This window comes from Solanum pennellii, chromosome 6, assembly GCF_001406875.1.
Source record: "Solanum pennellii chromosome 6, SPENNV200".
Lineage (NCBI taxonomy): Eukaryota > Viridiplantae > Streptophyta > Magnoliopsida > Solanales > Solanaceae > Solanum > Solanum pennellii.
In genome coordinates, this window is record NC_028642.1 from 50,502,128 (window position 1) to 50,521,598 (window position 19,471).

A 19,471-nucleotide genomic window follows, 5' to 3' on the forward strand; every position below is an offset into this window, starting at 1 on the left:
ATATATATATATATATATATATATATTGTATAAATCAAATCATCTTCAAACTTGATATCAAAATTTACTTTTGTCATTTAATTAATCATTTCCATTTAAATACTCCTTAATAATTTTAAAGTGATCTAGATATTAGTGTAAAATTATAACACTATTCTCATCTGTCACATCGTAATCATATAACCACTAGATTATTTATTTATTTATTTATTTATTCACTATTTTTTAAACACATTTTAATATTAATTACACTAATTAATTAATTTTTTTTAAAAATAATTTTTCAAGCATCAAAATTTAAAATGTGGGCCATTTTATAAATTTTAAATATTTTTAATTAGTGGACCCCCTCTTCATAAATCTCTATACGGTCCCCTCAGTCCTCCTCTCTTTCTTTTTCCTTGTTCTTCACCATTCAAATTTATAGTGCTTTTTTCTTTCTTCTTTGTCATTCAATAATTTCTTAAAAAATAATTTTAGAGAAAAAGAGAACAAAAATCATTATAATATTTACGATACTCTCTTGATGATTGAATTTTGTTGAAGTCAACTTTTTCTTAACAACTCATATGAAAAAGAAGGTTATATAAGAAAATTATAAATTTATATTTTTTTACTCCATAAAATAATAGAGAATTAAAATAGATCAGTCAAAATTCAAGATAAATTTATATTTATTAAATCAACATCGATAATATAAAATGAAATCGAAGTAAATAGTATGATACTATTACACATTAAAGAGCTATTGGTATGAAAATAGTTGATAAAAGGTGAGATGAGTAGAGTCACCTTTTAGGAAATATTTGTCATTTGGAGCTGATATACCCCTCAATTTTATCATTTTGAGCTGATATACCCCTCGTTATAAAAGTAGCTCATATATGCCCTTACCGTTATACAAACGGCTCACATATATCCCTGCTGTTACAAAATGACTCACATATACCCTTCATTTAACGGAAGTTAAAAAAATTGTTTTAAATTTATATTTATTACTTCTAATTTTTAAAAAAAGTTATTTAGGGGTATATATGATTCTTTTATCAAAGTTCAAGGTATATTTTAATTTTTTTCATACATAAATTATTTTTTGACTTTTTTAATTATAATTATTTGAGTTTCTTATTCTTATTTTGTTTTTTCTTACATTCCTTAGTTTAAAGAAAAAAAATTAAATTTTGTGTATATTGTAATTTAATTTCGTGTTCGAAGAAAAAATTTGGTCATCTACAATAAGTTTTACAAGAATATTAGTGAAACATAAATAAATTTGATTATCAAAATAATAATTATAAAATAGTCATTGAAACAAAAAAAAGTCAAAAAAATTATGTTTGACAAGGATTAAATTTACTCGTATATGATTATATTTTTAAAAAAAAATAATAATAAAAATTTAGATTAAAATTATTTTTTTTCCATTTCCGTTAGAGAAAAAGGGTATATGTGAGCCATTTGTTTACAAGTAGGGGTATATATGAGCCACTTTCATAACAAGGGGTATATCAGCTCCAAATGACAAAGTTGAGGATATATCAAACCCTTTTCTCCATATCTTAAACTAAATTTTGATGTGAAATACGAAGGTCAATAAATTAATTTAAATCTATCAATCAAGAAAAAAAAATATATAGATATTTTATATTATAACATCAATAAATGAAAAAGATAAGTCGAAATTATTAAAGACTCTCGAAAGGGATTTATTGACCTTTAGGGGCAATGAAACAAAACATGTCCGATTGCTCTTCGGTGACTTAAAGGGGCAAGGTAGAATTTCCCTCCCTTAAAATGGAAAAAGAAGTTGAATATATTATTTTTTTTGTTTTAGTTTTATAATTTATCGTCAATTATTTTTATAATATTTTAAAATATATTTTTAAGATAATATATGTGGTATATGTGAATTTTTAAGAGTTTTAATTTGTAAGCAATCACAATAAATTTAAAATGATTAAATTATTCTCAAACTTAGTGGATATTTTTGAAAAACAGATACATTAATTGAGACGTGTGTGTTTATTTTCTCTTATATATATTTAGTTTTAGTTATATAATATGATTAAATACACTTTGATCGTTATTAAAAATATTCAGAAATATCCTTTATTTGAATGGAATATCCAAAATCAATCAAAAATAACTTAATTTCAATTGAAATTATCTATTTTAAATAAATCCTCAACTAAATCCGATCAATAACCGTCAAACTAAACTCTGGTCATTAAAAAAGCCCACATTATTAATCCTTTCTTGATTTTTCATTTACCTAGAATTGGTTATTAAGAAAAATCTGGTCACATTTTGATTTTTCTGTGAATAATATTTTATTATTTTATGAAATTTTTTTAACGCCTCTTCGAGATATTATATTATTCTTTATATAAATATGAACTAAATTTTATAATAAAATAATCTCAAAAAACACTATTATTGAAATTGAATTATATCTTGTAGAGTCTCAAAACCTTTTTAACGTCTACTACCAATATATAAAATGAATAAAGCAAAAGAAAAGATTATACTAAAGGTTTTGAACTTCTTGATGATTGGTAAGGCCAGATTAGTTTTCTTTACTTGCACAATTATTAACAAAAACGTTTTTTTCTCTCTTCTATTCATAAATAATAAAATAATAATATTAATATAAAGTTGTGTTATAATATGTAGTAAGTTGCAAAAGTAATGAATTAGTTTATGACTTGTAATTTAAAAATAGCTACAAGTAATTTGAAGACACGAGGTTATAATTCTACTTTTTAATTCTTTTATATATATATATAAAAAAAAAAGTAGTTGCATGGAATCTACAGGCTTTTTTAATAATAAAAAAAATAAAATAGTGGCATGGAATCTATAGGCTCTAGCAATGTGAGTTGCATAAAAAATAAATTTGCCATACCTAACTCCGTGACTCTGTCGTATTTGCAGCAAATATGCTCGACATATCAACTAATTTATTATTAAAAGGAAAGAATGATTATTGCATCGCGAATTGATTGAGCAGGAATCTTTTAAATGAAAATTTTAAATATAATATTATTTGCATGTATTTTTTTATGAAGTTTATAGCATAAAATTTATCTACTGTGATTTATATGTCTGATATAATTCGTACGTTATCAAAAATATAAAATAAAATTAAAAAAATAAAATCAAGTTAATATTTTATGGAAAAAAAATGGTATGTCATTATCAAATTATATAATTTGTATAATTTATTAAAAGAAACTGCTAAGTTAATTATTAGTGGAACCAATCGAACTACTTGACCAATAAACTTTTTGACAAGTGAATCAATTTGATTTTCAACCTTCCCTTTTCCTCTAAACTCAAGAAATAAAATGATAAAGAATTAATAATCACACTGTTATTAGAATTGTGTTAATGAAGTTTAACTCATTTTTTTGGACTATAGTTGTGTTACATTTATAATATATGGTATTGTTAAATTTCCAATGTAAGGCATAGAATAGTAAAACCAAATATCAGTCTTAATGTATAGATCTTTTTTTAAGAAAACCGCTTAACTGTACAACTAATTGGTGTGTCAATCAGTGTCGCATTGATAAATAACGTGTGATATTTTATTTTGACAAAAAAGAAATTTTCATTGATTAATTAGTAATTGTAAGTGAAATAATGTGTCTAACGTAAATTCAGATTAATTAATTTGTAATATGAATATAAATATTGGATTGAAACTCAAATAAAAAAAATATGGTTAGTGTGTCATCTTATTTTTGACAAAAGAAACTTTCACTAATTTTTAATTACGAGTGAACAACGTATCTAGCACAAATTTAGAGTAATCCACTGCAAAATAGAATTGACATAAGATAAAAATTCAAACAAAAAAAAAGTGCTTAAAGTAAATGTATAGTACTCCTCTTATTTGACAAAAGAAACTTTTACTGATTAATTGTGAGTGAAATAACATGTCTAGCACAAATTCAGATGAATCAATTTGCAAAATATGGATATAGATATAAGATATAAACTCAAATAATAAAAATGTGCTTAAAATATGCAAGAAAAAAAGGGATTTTTACACCAAATACCTTATACTATGCTATGACTCAGTTACGAACTTCTGTATTTTAAAGTAAAAAAACTTGCCTTTTCTTATATTATGAAAATCCTGCTCTTACTCCTCTTATTATGTATATTCATAGCTAATAGTCGATACATTTAAAACAATTATTTAAGAACAAACATAGTTTAAAATAAGATGTTTTTCGAAGTTACTCATATGAGATTTATATGATTTCAGGCTGATTCGTTATTCTGATGGGTCAAAAAACATCAAATTTAATTGGGAAAATTATGCAGAATAGTAATCACTTAAATCACAATAAACGTTATAGTTATTGTCTAGGGAAATTCTAATTCACATAGTTTCGCCTAATATTGCTATTCACATGATTTGTATAATTTGTTTGATTTGTATAGTTCACATGATTTGTATAAAAACGATTTCTGATTGTATAAATTCAGAATTTTTTATATGCTTACCTTAGCTATTTATATATGATTTATGAAAAGTCATAATAAATACCTTGTTTATATAGTGGCAAGAGCAATATATAAACACAATTTTGAAAAAAAATCCTTCATGTATAAATATATAATTTGTATATACTTACCCTATTTTTGTATTCGCACCCGAAATATATATACAAACTAACAGAAATATACCACCACAACCTCCATAACAAATGAAACTATAGCTATGAAGTGCAAATATCGAAATTATAGCTATAAAGCCTTATTATGTTTGCTATTTTTGAAATTTTGTCAATTTCGTTTGCCATTACGTGAGATATAAACTACGTTGGGTCAATTCACTTTTTTTAAACTATGTTTTTAAATTTAAATTCTAATTTTAAAATATTAACATAAATATATACAAAACAATATTATACGTTGTTACTATGCAAATATATTTTGGCTTACTCCTATCAAACTAAAATCCCCCGTTATTAAATAATATAAAGTACAGAAATCGCATATATTTGGGGGGCTAATTACACCCTATCACGAAATTTTTTCCAATTTCAAAAAATTCAAATTTTCATTATTCTCACATACATTCCTTCGTTGTCTGATACATTATTTAATGGAAGGGATGTAACGAAAGGAGATGGATATATCCGAAAATTGATGGGATGTTTCCGAGAGAATTTTTACATATGTTTTTAAATTATTGAAAATTTTAGAGATGATGATATCTTAAATTGTATATTTATATAATTTTTCATATTAGATAGGAAAAATTACTGAAATATACGTTTTTTCATATTAGATAGGAAAATTACTGAAATACACGTCTTATGTTTCCCCTATTTTTAATATACTTTTCTATTCCTAAAAACCTCTAAAATTCCTTATTTTTTAAAATGTATCCGAGCTATATATTAATGTATTCGAGCTACATATTAATGTATTTGAACCAATATTTAATGTATTCAATTTAATGTATATGACTTACATATTATGTATCCGAGCTATTTTCAATATATCCGAATTACATATTTAATATATCTATTTTGTGTTACTTTTTAAGGAATTAATATAATTATAAATTAAAAAAGAATAGATTGTATTTTCATATTATAAGCTCCAAAAGTCTAACCACAATTCATATCAAATCACGAGTTGGGCTAGACCGATCAAATGAGCTTTAGTTCAACGATTCTAATCATTTGTATAGGATTTTCATTATTTATTTTATTTTTTGAAATAACATAGAACATAAATGTACTATTTTTTTGTAATTCAAGGAGCATGTTTGTAATTTTAAAATATGTATAACTGAAGAAAAAAGAAAATTTCTTATGTCGCGCGGGCCAGGAGAAGCGGCGGAGGGTAGTGGTCCAAAGTGTGTGAATTAGTGCGCAAATTAACCAGGACCGCCAAATATAGATATTTTTTTTTATATATATATATAAGTGCTTAACATTTTCTTTTATATAAGTAATAAAAAAGAAGCACCGGACCACACCACTCCACTCTTCCACTGCACTATTGTCACTCTCAAATCTCAAATCAACCAAACAACAATGGCGTTTTCTTCATCCTCCATTTCTCCATGTTGTTCATCTAAATTCTCTTCAAATTCCTACTTACCAGAAACGTATTTGAAGGCAAAGGTGAAGAAAATCGATGCGTTTAACAGCAACACACATACATTTCCACTCCTACAATCTATCAAGTAATTTTTGATTTCTATTTCGATTTTGATTTCTCTATCTCACGTACTATTTATGTTTTGTGTTTTTTGTGTGTATTCTCAATCACATTATTATGAGTTAACATTCAGTTTATTCCACTATAATTTCTCTAACAGTATTCTTTTTAATTTTTTTTTTTTAGCTTCCTGTGTAGTTTTAAGGCCATTGATGCCCTTGTCGACTTTTGCCTTCAGCTTAATAGCTCTAGTGTGGATTGTGAAGTTTTTGATCTCGGTCAAAATATTGAGCCAGTGAATTTCATCTGTCAAAATAAAGTGGGTTGAGATTTGAGAATCATGATTTCTCAGGTTTAAACCCCTGCCTTGTTGGTGGGAGTTAAGCACGTACTCCGTGGAATAGTCTAGCAACCTGCATGAGACAATTTTTTTAGCTACTATTTTGGGCATAAATTTGAATCAGATTTTGAAATTTTAACTTCAAATATTTTGAAGCAACTTTTTGGGACTTCCACCAACAAAGCATCAATTTCTCTCCAACTAAAATACATTTCCAAACATAATTTCAAATTCCAAATATCACAACTTCAAAAACTCAAATTTTCAAGTTTCAAGTTCAAAATCTGAAGGCCAAACGGGAGTTTAATCTTGTATATGGAATTATTGCTATATGAAGTGCTCTATATTTTCATCCAACGGAAAGTTAAATTTGTATAAAAAAATTGTACTATATATTTTATACAACAAGTTAAAACAAAGATTTGTTGTCTCAACAGTTTATCTAATTAAGATATCTAAAAAAATGACTCATGTGAATGGACACCTTATATCGTAATTCCATGTTCTCTCTTTGTGATTGTACAAAAGATTTGTTGACTGACTTAAAACCAAGATTTTACTTGAGCATAATATTGGGTCCTACATCGAGTGCTATCCTGATAGATGATACTTCCCAACTATTACACAGTCCTTATTAAATGAGATAATCACACGATTCAACAGTAATAGGTATCCACGGTATCATTACTATGTTTTTCTTTTCCCTTTGAGGAATCTTTTCTAGCTTAATGTTTCTATTCTGCTGAAGCCTTTCTTCGTTTTAATGATTTCTAGTTCAAAATGGGAAAGAGGAGAGTTGTTTAAGTTCTGGATAAGGGCAGCTGTTACAACTGAAGGTTAATCTATGTTGAAACTTTAAATATCATCCTTATATATGATTTTATTCAGTTTTTTATTTTCCATTCTTTTCCCATTTGATGTTTTGGCAGAATACTTATTGAATGGAGCTACAGAGAACAATCAGCTTCTTAAAGGGGACAGCTGGTCTGTTCATAAATTTGGTGGTACATGTGTGGGGAACTCGGAAAGAATTCGCAACGTTGCTGATGTTATAATTCAGGACCAATCAGAAGGAAAGTTGGTCGTTGTGTCTGCAATGTCAAAGGTCACAGATATGATGTATGATCTGATTCACAAGGCCCAGTCACGAGATGAGTCATACCTAACCGCATTAGATGCTGTCCTAGAAAAACACAAATTAACTGCTATGGATCTACTTGATGGCGATGAGCTTGCTAGTTTCTTATCTCGTATTCATCATGACATCAACAACCTAAAAGCCATGCTCCGTGCAATATACATTGGTAGATTGTGCTTTCCCTCTTTATTTGCTGAATGTCTCAAAGAAACACTTGTCAGAACCTCTATGTTCATAAGTATGGGAAAAATAATAGGAAAAGTTTTCAAATTTGGACTACTCTTGGCAGCTCCATTGTCAGATAATTGTAAATTTTTTGTGGAATACTAAAAATGAAGGAAAATTCCTTTAGAGTATTCCGAATTGTTGTTTTGCTCCAGCACTTTGCATCCTGGTAAAAAGAAGAACATCAAATTGTTAAACTGAGTGTCCATATTATCTAAAAACTTAAGATGTTAGAGAGAGCACACTTTTATTACTTAATTGTATTCTCAACATGCCCCCTCATGTGCGTTCTGACACCATGTTGAAGTGTGTGACCATCTCATCTAAAATTTTAAAAGCTTAAGTTGTTAGAGAGAGTACACTTTTATTATTTAATTGTTTTCTCAACACAAATAGTGCAATACGGTCTTTGCTGAATGCTGTGGTAATTGTCAGAGTCATGAGGCTAAGGTTGGCATAATGGTCATTCTTCAATCTCTTTTTGTTTTTAATAGAACTGAACTGTTTCCAAGCTAAAGTTTCTTCATTTGACCATATTTTTCCTGAAGTATCTGATTTTGAACCAAACCTCCTACTTTTGCTTTCAACTGACACAATAGCTTATTTGTATTGTAGCTGGTCATGCAACAGAATCATTCACGGATTTTGTTGCTGGGCATGGGGAGTTATGGTCTGCTCAGTTGCTGGCATCTGTTGTCAGAATGGTGATTCTCACATATGATCTTTTCCGGTCTTTAGGAAGCTATTGTATCTTTTAGTTATGTAAACTAAAATTTTGTTCCCACATATATGATTTTTTTTTCAAATTCCTATATTTGCAGAGTGGTGTAGAGTCTAAATGGATGGACACAAGAGAGGTGCTTGTTGTGAACCCCATGGGCTCTAATCAAGTTGATCCAGATTATCTTAAGTCAGGGGAAAGGCTTGAGAAATGGTACTCTAAGAATCCATCCATGACTATCATTGCCACTGGTTTTATAGCTAGCACTCCCGAAGACATTCCTACCACTTTGAAAAGAGATGGAAGTGATTTCTCTGCAGCTATCATGGGGGCACTGTTTAAAGCACGTCAAGTCACGATTTGGACAGATGTTGATGGTGTCTATAGTGCTGATCCAAGAAAAGGTTTATCCTCACTCAGTGCATGCTTTGCTCAATCTGAAAAATATCAAGACCTTGCTCTGGCGAAATTTTATATCAAGCATCATTGTTCTCTATTAGTTGCTCATATATTCCCTTTTTTATTTAAAATCAATGATGAATTCCATTATGAAGTTAAGATCAACTAAAGGATACTTCATCTGCAGTAAGCGAGGCAGTAATACTGGAGAGACTATCTTATCAAGAGGCATGGGAAATGGTGATGTCGTGATTCTATGTGGTTTCTGAAGTTAATAAGAGCTGTCAAGGCATCTAATATAAAATTTCTCATCTTTTTGCAGTCATATTTTGGTGCCAATGTCTTGCATCCACGGACAATTGTTCCAGTTATGCAATATGACATTCCTATCATTATAAAAAACATCTTTAACCTTGCTGCACCTGGAACAAGGATCTGCCGATCTACTGATAATGAATTTGTAGATGGACAGATATCAGAATCCCCCGTCAAAGGATTTGCAACGATTGACAAACTAGCTCTAGTGAATGTTGAGGGGTAGGACCAATAGTTTACTTGCAAAAAAGAATGATGGGTGTTAGGACTGCACTGCATCCAGTCATACTGTACATCTATTCACAAATTTCTTTGCTTACGCAAAGTCGGTTACTTTCTGCAGAACCGGAATGACTGGTGTTCCTGGTACAGCTAGTGACATTTTTGGTGTAGTAAAAAGTGTTGGTGCTAACGTAATCATGATATCACAGGCATGTTTATTCTTTGATTTCGGGTTAAGCTTATGATGCTTATAACTTCATGAAATTAATTGAGTGCTATAATACAGGCTAGTAGTGAGCATTCAATCTGCTTTGCGGTGCCTGAAAAAGAAGTGAAAGCTGTTGCTGATGCTTTAGAGTCTAGGTTTGGTCAGGCTCTGAGTTCCGGGCGCCTTTCTCAGGTATTCTGCCTTTTTCAATTCAATGTCTGAAGTTATACACAGTTGTGGATCAGCATAAGTAATAAGCGAAAAAACAGGAATAATGCTCCACTATGCCTGTTATCTTATAAGTTATTTCTTTAAGGCGTTGTATAAGTCCAGAATGACAAAGAGAAGAATCCGTAATGATTATGTTGTCACAAATCTTGAACACTTCTGTTGGAGGAGATAACCTCATTGCTTAAGGGCATATAGTGACGATGGGTTTGCAAAATGTAACTCAGAGTCATAGGGATCATGAATTCCACAATAAAGTTATTATGGTGCTAATTATATCAGAAAGAGGAGAAAAATGTTTAGTGTGGGTTGAGCATTGCATTTATGTCCACCCATAATGTGGAACAAGTGTGGGAGTTGTTCCTCTCATTGCAAAAAAAATTAGGTTGACTAGCAGATCTGAAAAGACTGCTTCTGGGGTTGTAGGTTCTCGTTTTTCCAACTTAAAACTTGAGAAGCCCAATCAAGCAAGCTTAACTGCTTAAGAATTAGTAAAGTAAAGCCATAAAAGCTAGTGGTCTCTAGATGCACAAAAGATGGTAAGGAGAACTGAATCAACAGCTTTCAGGGTGCTGATGAGCAGTGCTGTAATCATTTACTATGCCTGATGCTAATTTCTTTTCGAAAGTTATGGGTAACGAATTCATGATGATCAGGCAATTGAAATCATGAAGCAGATTGAAAATTAGAATAGCCAAAGAGAGAAGAAGTGAGGAAAAGTCTGGTAATCACTTTCAGCTTCTGTAGACGTCTCAGAAATGAACACTTACTGCAACTGCTACATTTTGTATGTGGTAATTCTAATTGGCTAAAAATATCACCTCAACATGTCAACACTTGGTAGGTATTTCTGTCTTAAAATATTATACAAAGTAAAGCTAACCTGAGAGGAAACAATCTTGCACATGAAACTGCTTCACACAACCTTCCTCTGTTAAAATAAGAGCTTAGATAAATAAAAAAAATCAGCACACTTTCCAGAAATTCATTAGATTTAAAAATTCTTATCATGTTATGAGATGGTGTAGAGTTTTTATGAAATTTTGAACTTGGTTTTTGAAGCAGAGTCATGTGCTTCTTTCTATATTCTTAACAAAAGTTAGTTGTGGGATTTCGGGTACAGTTCATCTGAATTTCAATATCATATGAAGCTTATTGCTTTCTGCTTTTATTTTTTCGTCACTAACTTGGTTTGCAACATTATTTTCATCTACCTGATTAAAAACTTCTTTAATCAACCTGTTAAACTTCAATTCTTCTCCAGATTTCAGTGATTCCAGGCTGTAGTATTTTGGCTGCTGTTGGTCAGAGAATGGCAAGCTCTTCTGGAGTTAGTGCTACATTTTTCAGTGCACTTGCAAAGGTTTGGTATTTCCGATCCTTTTAAATAATAATTGAGAACATTTATGTGAATGTATATAGGTGTGTCTTGTCTAGAGTTACTGGTATTCTTGTAACCCGGTTAAATTGAAAATCTGCTTGTATTTGACCATTTTGTGGATATATCTTGTGTAAATATAATATTCTCCTGATTTTCGTCTATAGTTTATCCATTTCAAGAAAAAAAGTAAAAATCATCTATAGTTTATTTTGCTACTGTTATGAGCCCTTAGCCCCTTACATGCATTCCATATCAATTCTCTAACTACCATATCGATCAATCAACTACTACTCAATCCCAAAAGAGCTGAGATCCGCTATACTAATCCCATTGTATCCATTCTACTGTATACGGGCCATTATATTTGTAAACTTCATCTTTGATTCATGATATCATGACTACTTTAACACGTGTGTCAACCTACTGCAAGTCTCCTCCTTTAGGCCGACTTGGTACCGGCTATTTGAAGCTCACTTAATTATAATCTATCTACCATACTGTTCTTGGTATTACGTAAAATGATCTACAGTTTATATGAGCTTTGAACTTTGCTTTAATTGCTGTCTGCTTTTGGCAACTTTGTGTTGCTTTCCATAAAAACGATACCATGACAGTCAAGCAAGAGTTATATAAGATGATCACCGTTACTAGTTGAATTTCATATAATCTATAATGTTTATCATCTTATCTAAGTCACATCTAATTTTGCAGGCAAATATTAATATTCGTGCTATAGCTCAAGGTTGCTCAGAGTACAATGTAACAGTAGTTGTTAAGCAAGAAGACTGTGTGAGGGCTTTACGTGCTGTGCACTCAAGATTCTATTTGACAAGAACTGCTATTGCTGTGGGCATTGTTGGACCTGGGTTGATAGGGGGTACATTGCTTGACCAGCTCAAGGATCAGGTCTTTCAATTCAAGTTCATGCTAATTTGTTATGTTGTATCCTACAACTGTTGAAGTCAATATATATTTTCTTCAATTGAGTATCATTCTTTCGCCTATTAATGCCCATGATTTAAGGGCAATTGAGACTTTGATAACATCTTTTCTTTTCATTGGCAGTCAGCTGTCTTAAAGGAAAAATTCAACATTGACTTGCGCGTGATGGGTATAATTGGAAAAAACTCGATGCTATTAAGTGACTCGTAAGTCTTGAAAATCCATCTTTCCTTCTTTGGCCCTAAGATTTTTTGATTGTGTTTTTCTGTTTAGAATGAAGGAATCTGAATAAAAAAAATCAAGTGCAAAAAGGCAGAAAGAATCTAAAATTGTTATTCTAATTGATAAACAGAACAAGATTTTTTCAGCTATGTGAATTTTTCGACTAATTACAGAGATACTTATTATTTTTTCAATTGAATTACTTTCTTTATCACTTTGGTAAAAGATGGGGTTTGCATAGCAAATACAAAATCTTAACTGCTCAATCGCAGTTACTCATTCCAGAAGAATATATTATGTTTTTGCCTTTGGATGACATGTTTCCAACCTTGTTCAGGGCTTTTATTAGTCAAACATAGGGAACCATATGTCATCTTATTTCTCCCTTCATCCTGTCTTTTGATTAGTATGAACATTAATGATAGAATATTTGATTATTTTTTTTTAGATATACCTTTATGTTAATAGATAAAATGAACGAATTCAGGTGGCTGTTGGATTAAATTAGCACGAAGATGAAAGAAAATATATATTTAGATTACACAAATTGTCAAGTAGCTTTTATCTTTATAGACAGGGATCAATCTTCTTGGAGTGGAAACGGGATAGTTAGTAAAAGAAATAGGAACGGAAGGGGTACTTGCTAATTGGGAACTTTTGATTTGAGCTTCTTTTGTAAAATTAATAGTTGCATTTATGTAGAATAATAAATGAGCAATTGCTAAGATGACAAAGAATAAAATTTCTCCTAAAGGTTTCATCAAAGCTAGACTTCTAAAGTATGTGCATACTTAGTGCCTACTTTGTGGTTCATATAAAGAAGTCTAGAGTATCTGTTGCTTGGTTCTTGCATTTTTTTGTGAGTTGACTTATAATTCATTTTTTGCTACTTCAAATGGTGTAGCCTTAGCTAGAAATGTGCAAATAGATTTGAGTGTTCATTTATTCCCTCTCTTCCCGTCCTTAAAGCTGATCTCATGCTCGCTTTGTTCATAACTTTATATAGCTTTTTACATTTTTAGTTTCAATGTGACCAAGGAACTTCCAAGTTTTTTTTATGCTACTGATATTTCAAAGTCACAGGTTTCCTCAGTGTCAATCTCTGTGTGTCATGGTAGATCTTTAATAAGATGGAAAAATAAAGATTATGAGGAATTTAACATCTTCTCTCTCCTTCTCCTTATTTTTCACTATTACCTATTTAATATTTTATTACGTCTTTCTTGTTATTGGTTAACTTGCTGGTTCAAAAAGATACAAAGCCTTTCCAGCTGGTCACTGTGGCTTTCTGTCCGTAAATATTATTGAACTGTCTTCAGGGGTGCTGATGACAAGACATTCTTTTCAATGTTGATAGGGGTATTGATTTGTCGAAGTGGAAAGAGCTGCGAAATCAAAATGGAGAAATGGCTGACTTGAATAAGTTTGTTCAACACGTGAGTGAAAATTATTTCATCCCAAATAGTGTTATAGTGGATTGCACTGCAGACTCTCATATCGCAAGCCATTACTATGACTGGTTGCATAGAGGAATCCATGTGGTCACCCCAAATAAAAAGGCTAATTCAGGACCACTTGACCGGGTAACTAAGTACTTTCATGTTTGATTTCATTTCCTCTTAAAAGTGCTTAACCTCGCAAACTTTCTTGCGCTTTGATCCACTATGTCAATAATCAAGTTTTCAGCCCTTGGTAATTATATTTTTCTTTGCGCTGTCTTTCCATTATGATAAAATTGAAGACCTTGTAAAACTTTTGTCGTTATCTCTATTACAAAAATACCTCGAGACGAAACCAGCTAGTAAACGGCAATTATAAATAGCTGGAGGAGGAAGCTTCTCATACTTTTTATTTTTTTTATTTTCCTTCTATTGCTTCCAGTACTTGAAGCTGAGAGATCTACAACGACAATCATATACACACTACTTCTATGAAGCTACTGTTGGAGCTGGGCTACCAATCATTAGCACCTTACGTGGTCTTCTTGAAACTGGGGACAAGATTTTGCGGATTGAGGGTATTTTTAGGTTGGTATGAATGAGATTATTCATTTTATGGGATTCAGATGAAATTCATCTTATCCTAAATTGTGGATTGTATAATGAAGCTATCCTTGTCTTAGCTATAAGAAGCACCATTTGAGTGCAAAACTTCTCTATTTAATCTGATTCCTTTTTCATTTCCATGCATTTATTCTTTTCTTTTTTGGCAGTGGAACTCTGAGTTACATATTTAATAACTTCATGGGGACAAAAGCTTTTAGCCAAGTGGTGAAGGAGGCGAAAGAGGCTGGTTATACTGAGCCAGATCCAAGGGATGACCTATCTGGAACAGACGTTGCCAGAAAGGTATTGGCTGATAGGTTTTGGATGTTCACATTTACTTCTATGAAGTGTCAACCCTACACAAGATCTCATTCTTTTTCTTTTTGTCCAATGCTTGATGAAATTTCCAACCACAACTTAGTGTTGCAAAAACGATATCTGTCAATTTACTTCTAAACTGATCCCACCTCTTGCTGTTTATTTCCCTTCCCGCCTTAGAATTATTATTTTTGAGTTTACCCATGGCTTGATGATTTTTGATGTGCAAAAACTTTCCTGTTCCAGGTGATAATTCTTGCTAGAGAAAGTGGATTAAACCTAGAGCTTTCAGATATCCCTGTTCAGAGCCTTGTGCCAGAACCTTTAAGGGTGAGTGCTTAGCTTATATCCATGCAACATTAATTGGCAAGGCATATTTATTCTCTATGAAGTGATATTTTCTGTATTTCTCAGGCTACTGCATCTGCCGAGGACTTTTTGCTGGACCTGCCAAAATTTGATCATGAGTTGTCTAAACAGAGGCAGGAGGCTGAAGATGAAGAGGAGGTGAGTACTCTGGACTTGTAGAATTGAGCCTCGAGTATTCTGATAGTCATGTTGTCTGAACGAACCTGCTATACTCCCTCCATTGAAGTTACTTTTTTCCATACCTTTTTAGACCGTAGTAATGTCAAACAATCAATTTTCAAGCATCATCTCAGTACCTTGCCAAGTCACATGAACATTTAATTTCACGTAGTAAGAATATAACTTTATATAGAACAAGAGCCGTTAGAATCCCACAGTGGAAGAGTTTCATTTTGCACGTTAAGTATCTTGCATTGAAGCATCACTGATTTTTTGTGACTGGGTTATATAAACCCGTCTGAAAATGTTGGTATTCATGAAGGTCTTGAGGTATGTTGGAGTAGTGGATGTTGTCAACGGAAAAGGTGCTGTTGAATTGCGGAGATACAACAAGGACCATCCATTCGCGCAACTCTCTGGATCGGACAACATAATTGCATTCACTACTGAAAGATACTGTAAGCAACCTCTAATAGTTCGTGGTCCGGGAGCTGGGGCTGAAGTGACAGCAGGTGGAATATTCAGTGATATATTGCGACTTGCCTCATATCTTGGTGCTCCGTCATAATTCATGGTGCTTCCCCCCAGTAATCGTAATTCTGCATTTCGTTTGGTCATCCCCCTTGCTTCTAGTAGTAGCAGATATATAGTTACATGATTGTTGTGTAATTGTGAGCAACTGATAGTGTTGCTCACTTTGTATCGTGGCGCTTATCATCGTAGGTTGCTTATTTAGGAATAAGTCTGATAGGTACTAAAGCTGTATTATGGTCATATGATTGGATACACCTTGTTAGTGAATGTTGATGTTGTATGTCAATGGAATTATAACTGTTCAAGCTTTCTTTTTGCTTTATAATTATTGGAATTCACCTCAGATCTCAGAGCTTTACTACGTTATAAAGAAGAGAACCGAAAGTTTAGCAGTTTTTACGTTGTAGATATTGAGCATCATTTAAATGCTGAAACCTTCCACTAAAACAATGTTTTTCGTGAGAGCTAGCCATATGAAGGACCAGATATTGAAACAAGACAGAAGAACTCAAACATCAACCTACGCGGAATTCTGATATTCCTTAAAAGGACCTCAATGAACTTAGATCAAACTTAATACAGATATACCGTCATATTTCCTTGAGCAAGAAAATTTTTGTTAAAAGAGACTTGTGATTTCTTTTTGAGTCCTCTAATCAAGTTATTACAACTGATACAGAAGCACTATCACAGGACTTCAAATTACATTTCCAGGGAATAAAGTTTGTTCGACTTCCATTTGTAGTTCTTGAGATAAGTCGTGGCAGAGTTCATGACTCTGAACGCTCTAGACTAAACAGTATAATTCAGCCAATTTTAGGAGCAAGATAAAACTTTGGATCCCGGAAAAACCTTGTGATTGTCTCAGCTGTTGTGGGTGATAGATCAGTAGTTTCCAAAAGGTACTCCTTTGATGACTTAGCTATTGCTTCAATTGAACCAATAGTTTGATTAAGCTGAAACAGACGAAAAGAAAAGAGAGTGAGTCGAGTGACTAAATGCGTGAAATCGATGATGTGCACTTCGATCATTCTTTAAACCACATGCTATGAACAGGAAAAGGTAACAAATCTGATGCAACACAACTGGGAAATATCACTAAATAAATTACCACATTTGCGCCATGGCTGTCAACCCCAGGTATAGATGTAACCACTTGTAGGTAAATCTCCATGGCCTGTACTGATTTTTCCTTCTAACAGCAAGAGAAAATGTCTCAGGTTTAGAAAAAACATTAGGTGATTAGTCAGAAGAGATTGAGGGAGCTGTTCAACCATCTACCTCAGCTTTTATTTTTGCCAATGCATCCTGGCGTTTGCATGCTGCAACAGATATTTTGGAGGTAAATTATATATTTAAGTTTCTTTTGTTTAGCTTGAGAGAACTGCCATCTTACCCCCACGAGCATGTGCTATCTTCACAATTTTTTCGAAGCCCATCTCCAGATCTCGAACAGGAACAAATGTTGGCCTTCCAAGTCGCACTCCGTACCTTATAAAGATAAGGAGATTATCCTAGTTCTTCAAATAAGCACCAGTTTGATATACAGAATACAGTTGAAGAAGGTGAAGTTAAAATTGTCTCACTTGATATAGGAGTGTATCAAAGAATCATTCTGTTCCTTTGTAGGAAGGGTGATAACAACATAGAAATTCGCAAACTGCTCCTTCAATTTCTGAACTCTACATCAATTCACAATCTTATCAATTTTAGATGAAGTGAAACTGGAGTTTGAGAGATATACGGCATGTTACTTTCTATAGAAAGATTCTGTATCGACGCCATCCCAATTCGTCAGGAACATGAAAGCTACGGACAAACCACCACAGTTAAAGATAAAATCCTGTAAATCGGAAATGTTATTACTTCCAGTTGCTAAAGAAGGAATTATACGAAGACCAAGACAGATGAAAAGAGTAGTTCTACCGGTGCAATTGGCACAATATTTAAACGGAAAGAATTTTCCTTGAGAAAGCAAGAGATGAAATTGAGAAAGGAAGGGTGTTGTTCATCCCTCCATGTGCTACGCATCATACAAACACCATTGCTACCTGCAAGAGTTGACGGTCAATGGTAATGCATGTCATTTGCTTTGGAGGTGCAGTGCAACTGATCCTTTAAAATGGCAATCTAGAACAGTTAATATATCTGGAAATATTGCTATCAAAAGCAAAACAAATGCTGAAAATATTGTTCCTAGAGTTAAGAACTGCAAAAACCTTGTAAAGAACTTATTTGAGAGTACCTTACTGATTCTCCTAAACATTAGAGACAGAAAAAGTATAAAATAGTGTATAACACAGAACAAGCAAGTGAGAAGATAAATTTTCTTCCATACATGAGAACTGTAGGTCTAATCATTCAAAGCTAAGAATAAGCAAATGAAGTCACTCAAGCAATTTGTTAATATGAATTGTCAAAATATTTGTCATCTAAAAATTACTAAACATTCATGATAATGATCAATACAACACACTTATCAAATAATGCATAAAACATGATTGTTCGCGATGTTTATCAAGCCTCCAAAATCTGCATATCACACGTTCAAACATAGAAGTGCATTACCTTGAGCAGTAGGAACTTAGATGAACAAACCAGTCACAAGAAAATCTGACTAGTCCACTAATACTCCCATAAACATCAAGCACAAAGTAACCTTAAAGATAATTCGAGATTTAGAACTAAAATCTGATCCATCACCTCACGAACTAAACACTAATCAAATTTAGCAGCAGATAGGGGAATGGTATGCCACTCTTGAACTTCTATAACAGGCAGAAAAATTCAAATTCACATGCTTGAGATGCATTTTAGGTTTTAATCAAACAAAATTGACAAAAAAAACTTAAGAGTAAATACTCAAAAATCTACTACGAGTACGTTAAATCAGACTACAAAAATTCAGAACCGAGTAAATTACAGACTTATTTCCTTCAAAATCCGAAGCTCAATGCTTGGAATGCATTTTAAGTTTTATTCAAACAAATTGAACAAAAAAACTTTCATAGAAACAGAGTAGATACTCTCTATTCCCAGTACGTTAAATCAAATTCCATAAGTTCAGAACTGAGTAAATTACAGGCTTAAATCCTTCAAAATTCGAAATAAACACAGGAAAATTAAAAATCCAGAACTCGTAGTAACACAAAGTCAGTCATCATTCTTCATACAATCACATCAAATTTATAACAACACACTGTAAATTACAATATTGAAGCAGACTGAATTGCTGATCCTTCAATTATTGTTGTAAAACAAACAAAATATCGTTGAAAAAGAGGAACTGAGATAATACATGAAGTCGATAAGCTCGCAGAATTTGAAAATGGCGTCGAGTCTCTGAATCCTCGATTCATCACTAATTTTTCAGATTTTTTTTGTGATTTCAGCATTTGAATATACCGAGTTGGTTTATATACAGACCGTCTTCAAATTTTTGGGCCATTTGGGCCTGGGTCCGTCCAACGGACCAAACCATTTTTGTGGTAATTGTTTATACGGATAAGCCAC

General features: G+C 32.0%; 2 protein-coding genes across 3 annotated transcripts; one reads left to right on the plus strand and one right to left on the minus strand.

The window, feature by feature from the left end:
- The first annotated feature begins 5,965 nt into the window (after positions 1-5,965).
- On the plus strand, positions 5,966-16,268 carry LOC107023089 (bifunctional aspartokinase/homoserine dehydrogenase 1, chloroplastic-like). Its single transcript, XM_015223638.2, has 18 exons — positions 5,966-6,217; positions 7,307-7,368; positions 7,462-7,836; positions 8,511-8,599; positions 8,717-9,020; positions 9,203-9,255; positions 9,338-9,552; positions 9,674-9,761; positions 9,839-9,952; positions 11,253-11,351; positions 12,081-12,275; positions 12,435-12,517; positions 13,891-14,116; positions 14,415-14,560; positions 14,746-14,881; positions 15,143-15,226; positions 15,311-15,403; positions 15,747-16,268. Exons 1-18 carry the CDS (start codon positions 6,066-6,068, stop codon positions 15,990-15,992), a joined length of 2,760 nt encoding a protein of 919 aa, XP_015079124.1. The 5' UTR covers positions 5,966-6,065; the 3' UTR covers positions 15,993-16,268.
- A 211-nt stretch (positions 16,269-16,479) lies between these two features.
- Positions 16,480-19,345, minus strand: LOC107022624 (protein PARTING DANCERS). 2 transcript variants are annotated; one of them, XM_015223221.2, is made up of 8 exons: positions 19,257-19,345; positions 17,885-18,009; positions 17,713-17,801; positions 17,545-17,640; positions 17,355-17,449; positions 17,240-17,280; positions 17,070-17,150; positions 16,480-16,914 (listed from the first exon to the last, which is right to left on the minus strand). In XM_015223221.2, exons 1-8 carry the CDS (start codon positions 19,315-19,317, stop codon positions 16,765-16,767), a joined length of 738 nt encoding a protein of 245 aa, XP_015078707.1. In that variant the 5' UTR covers positions 19,318-19,345; the 3' UTR covers positions 16,480-16,764. The 2 variants fall into 2 exon arrangements, with proteins under 2 accessions (XP_015078707.1, XP_015078706.1); XM_015223220.2 differs by having other exon boundaries at positions 17,070-17,153.
- Between the last annotated feature and the right edge of the window lie 126 nt (positions 19,346-19,471).

Excerpts from the sequence above, each read along its gene's own strand:
- LOC107023089 (XM_015223638.2), top strand. The coding sequence starts at position 6,066 with ATGGCGTTTTCTTCATCCTCCATTTCTCCATGTTGTTCATCTAAATTC. Across the intron at positions 12,518-13,890 it reads TCGATGCTATTAAGTGACTC|GGGTATTGATTTGTCGAAGT; the intron begins GTAAGTCTTGAA and ends CAATGTTGATAG. Across the intron at positions 15,404-15,746 it reads AGGCTGAAGATGAAGAGGAG|GTCTTGAGGTATGTTGGAGT; the intron begins GTGAGTACTCTG and ends GTATTCATGAAG.
- LOC107022624 (XM_015223220.2), bottom strand. The coding sequence starts at position 19,317 with ATGAATCGAGGATTCAGAGACTCGACGCCATTTTCAAATTCTGCGAGC. Across the intron at positions 17,154-17,239 it reads TGGCAAAAATAAAAGCTGAG|AAGGAAAAATCAGTACAGGC; the intron begins GTAGATGGTTGA and ends TCTTGCTGTTAG. Across the intron at positions 16,915-17,069 it reads ACAGCCATGGCGCAAATGTG|CTTAATCAAACTATTGGTTC; the intron begins GTAATTTATTTA and ends CGTCTGTTTCAG.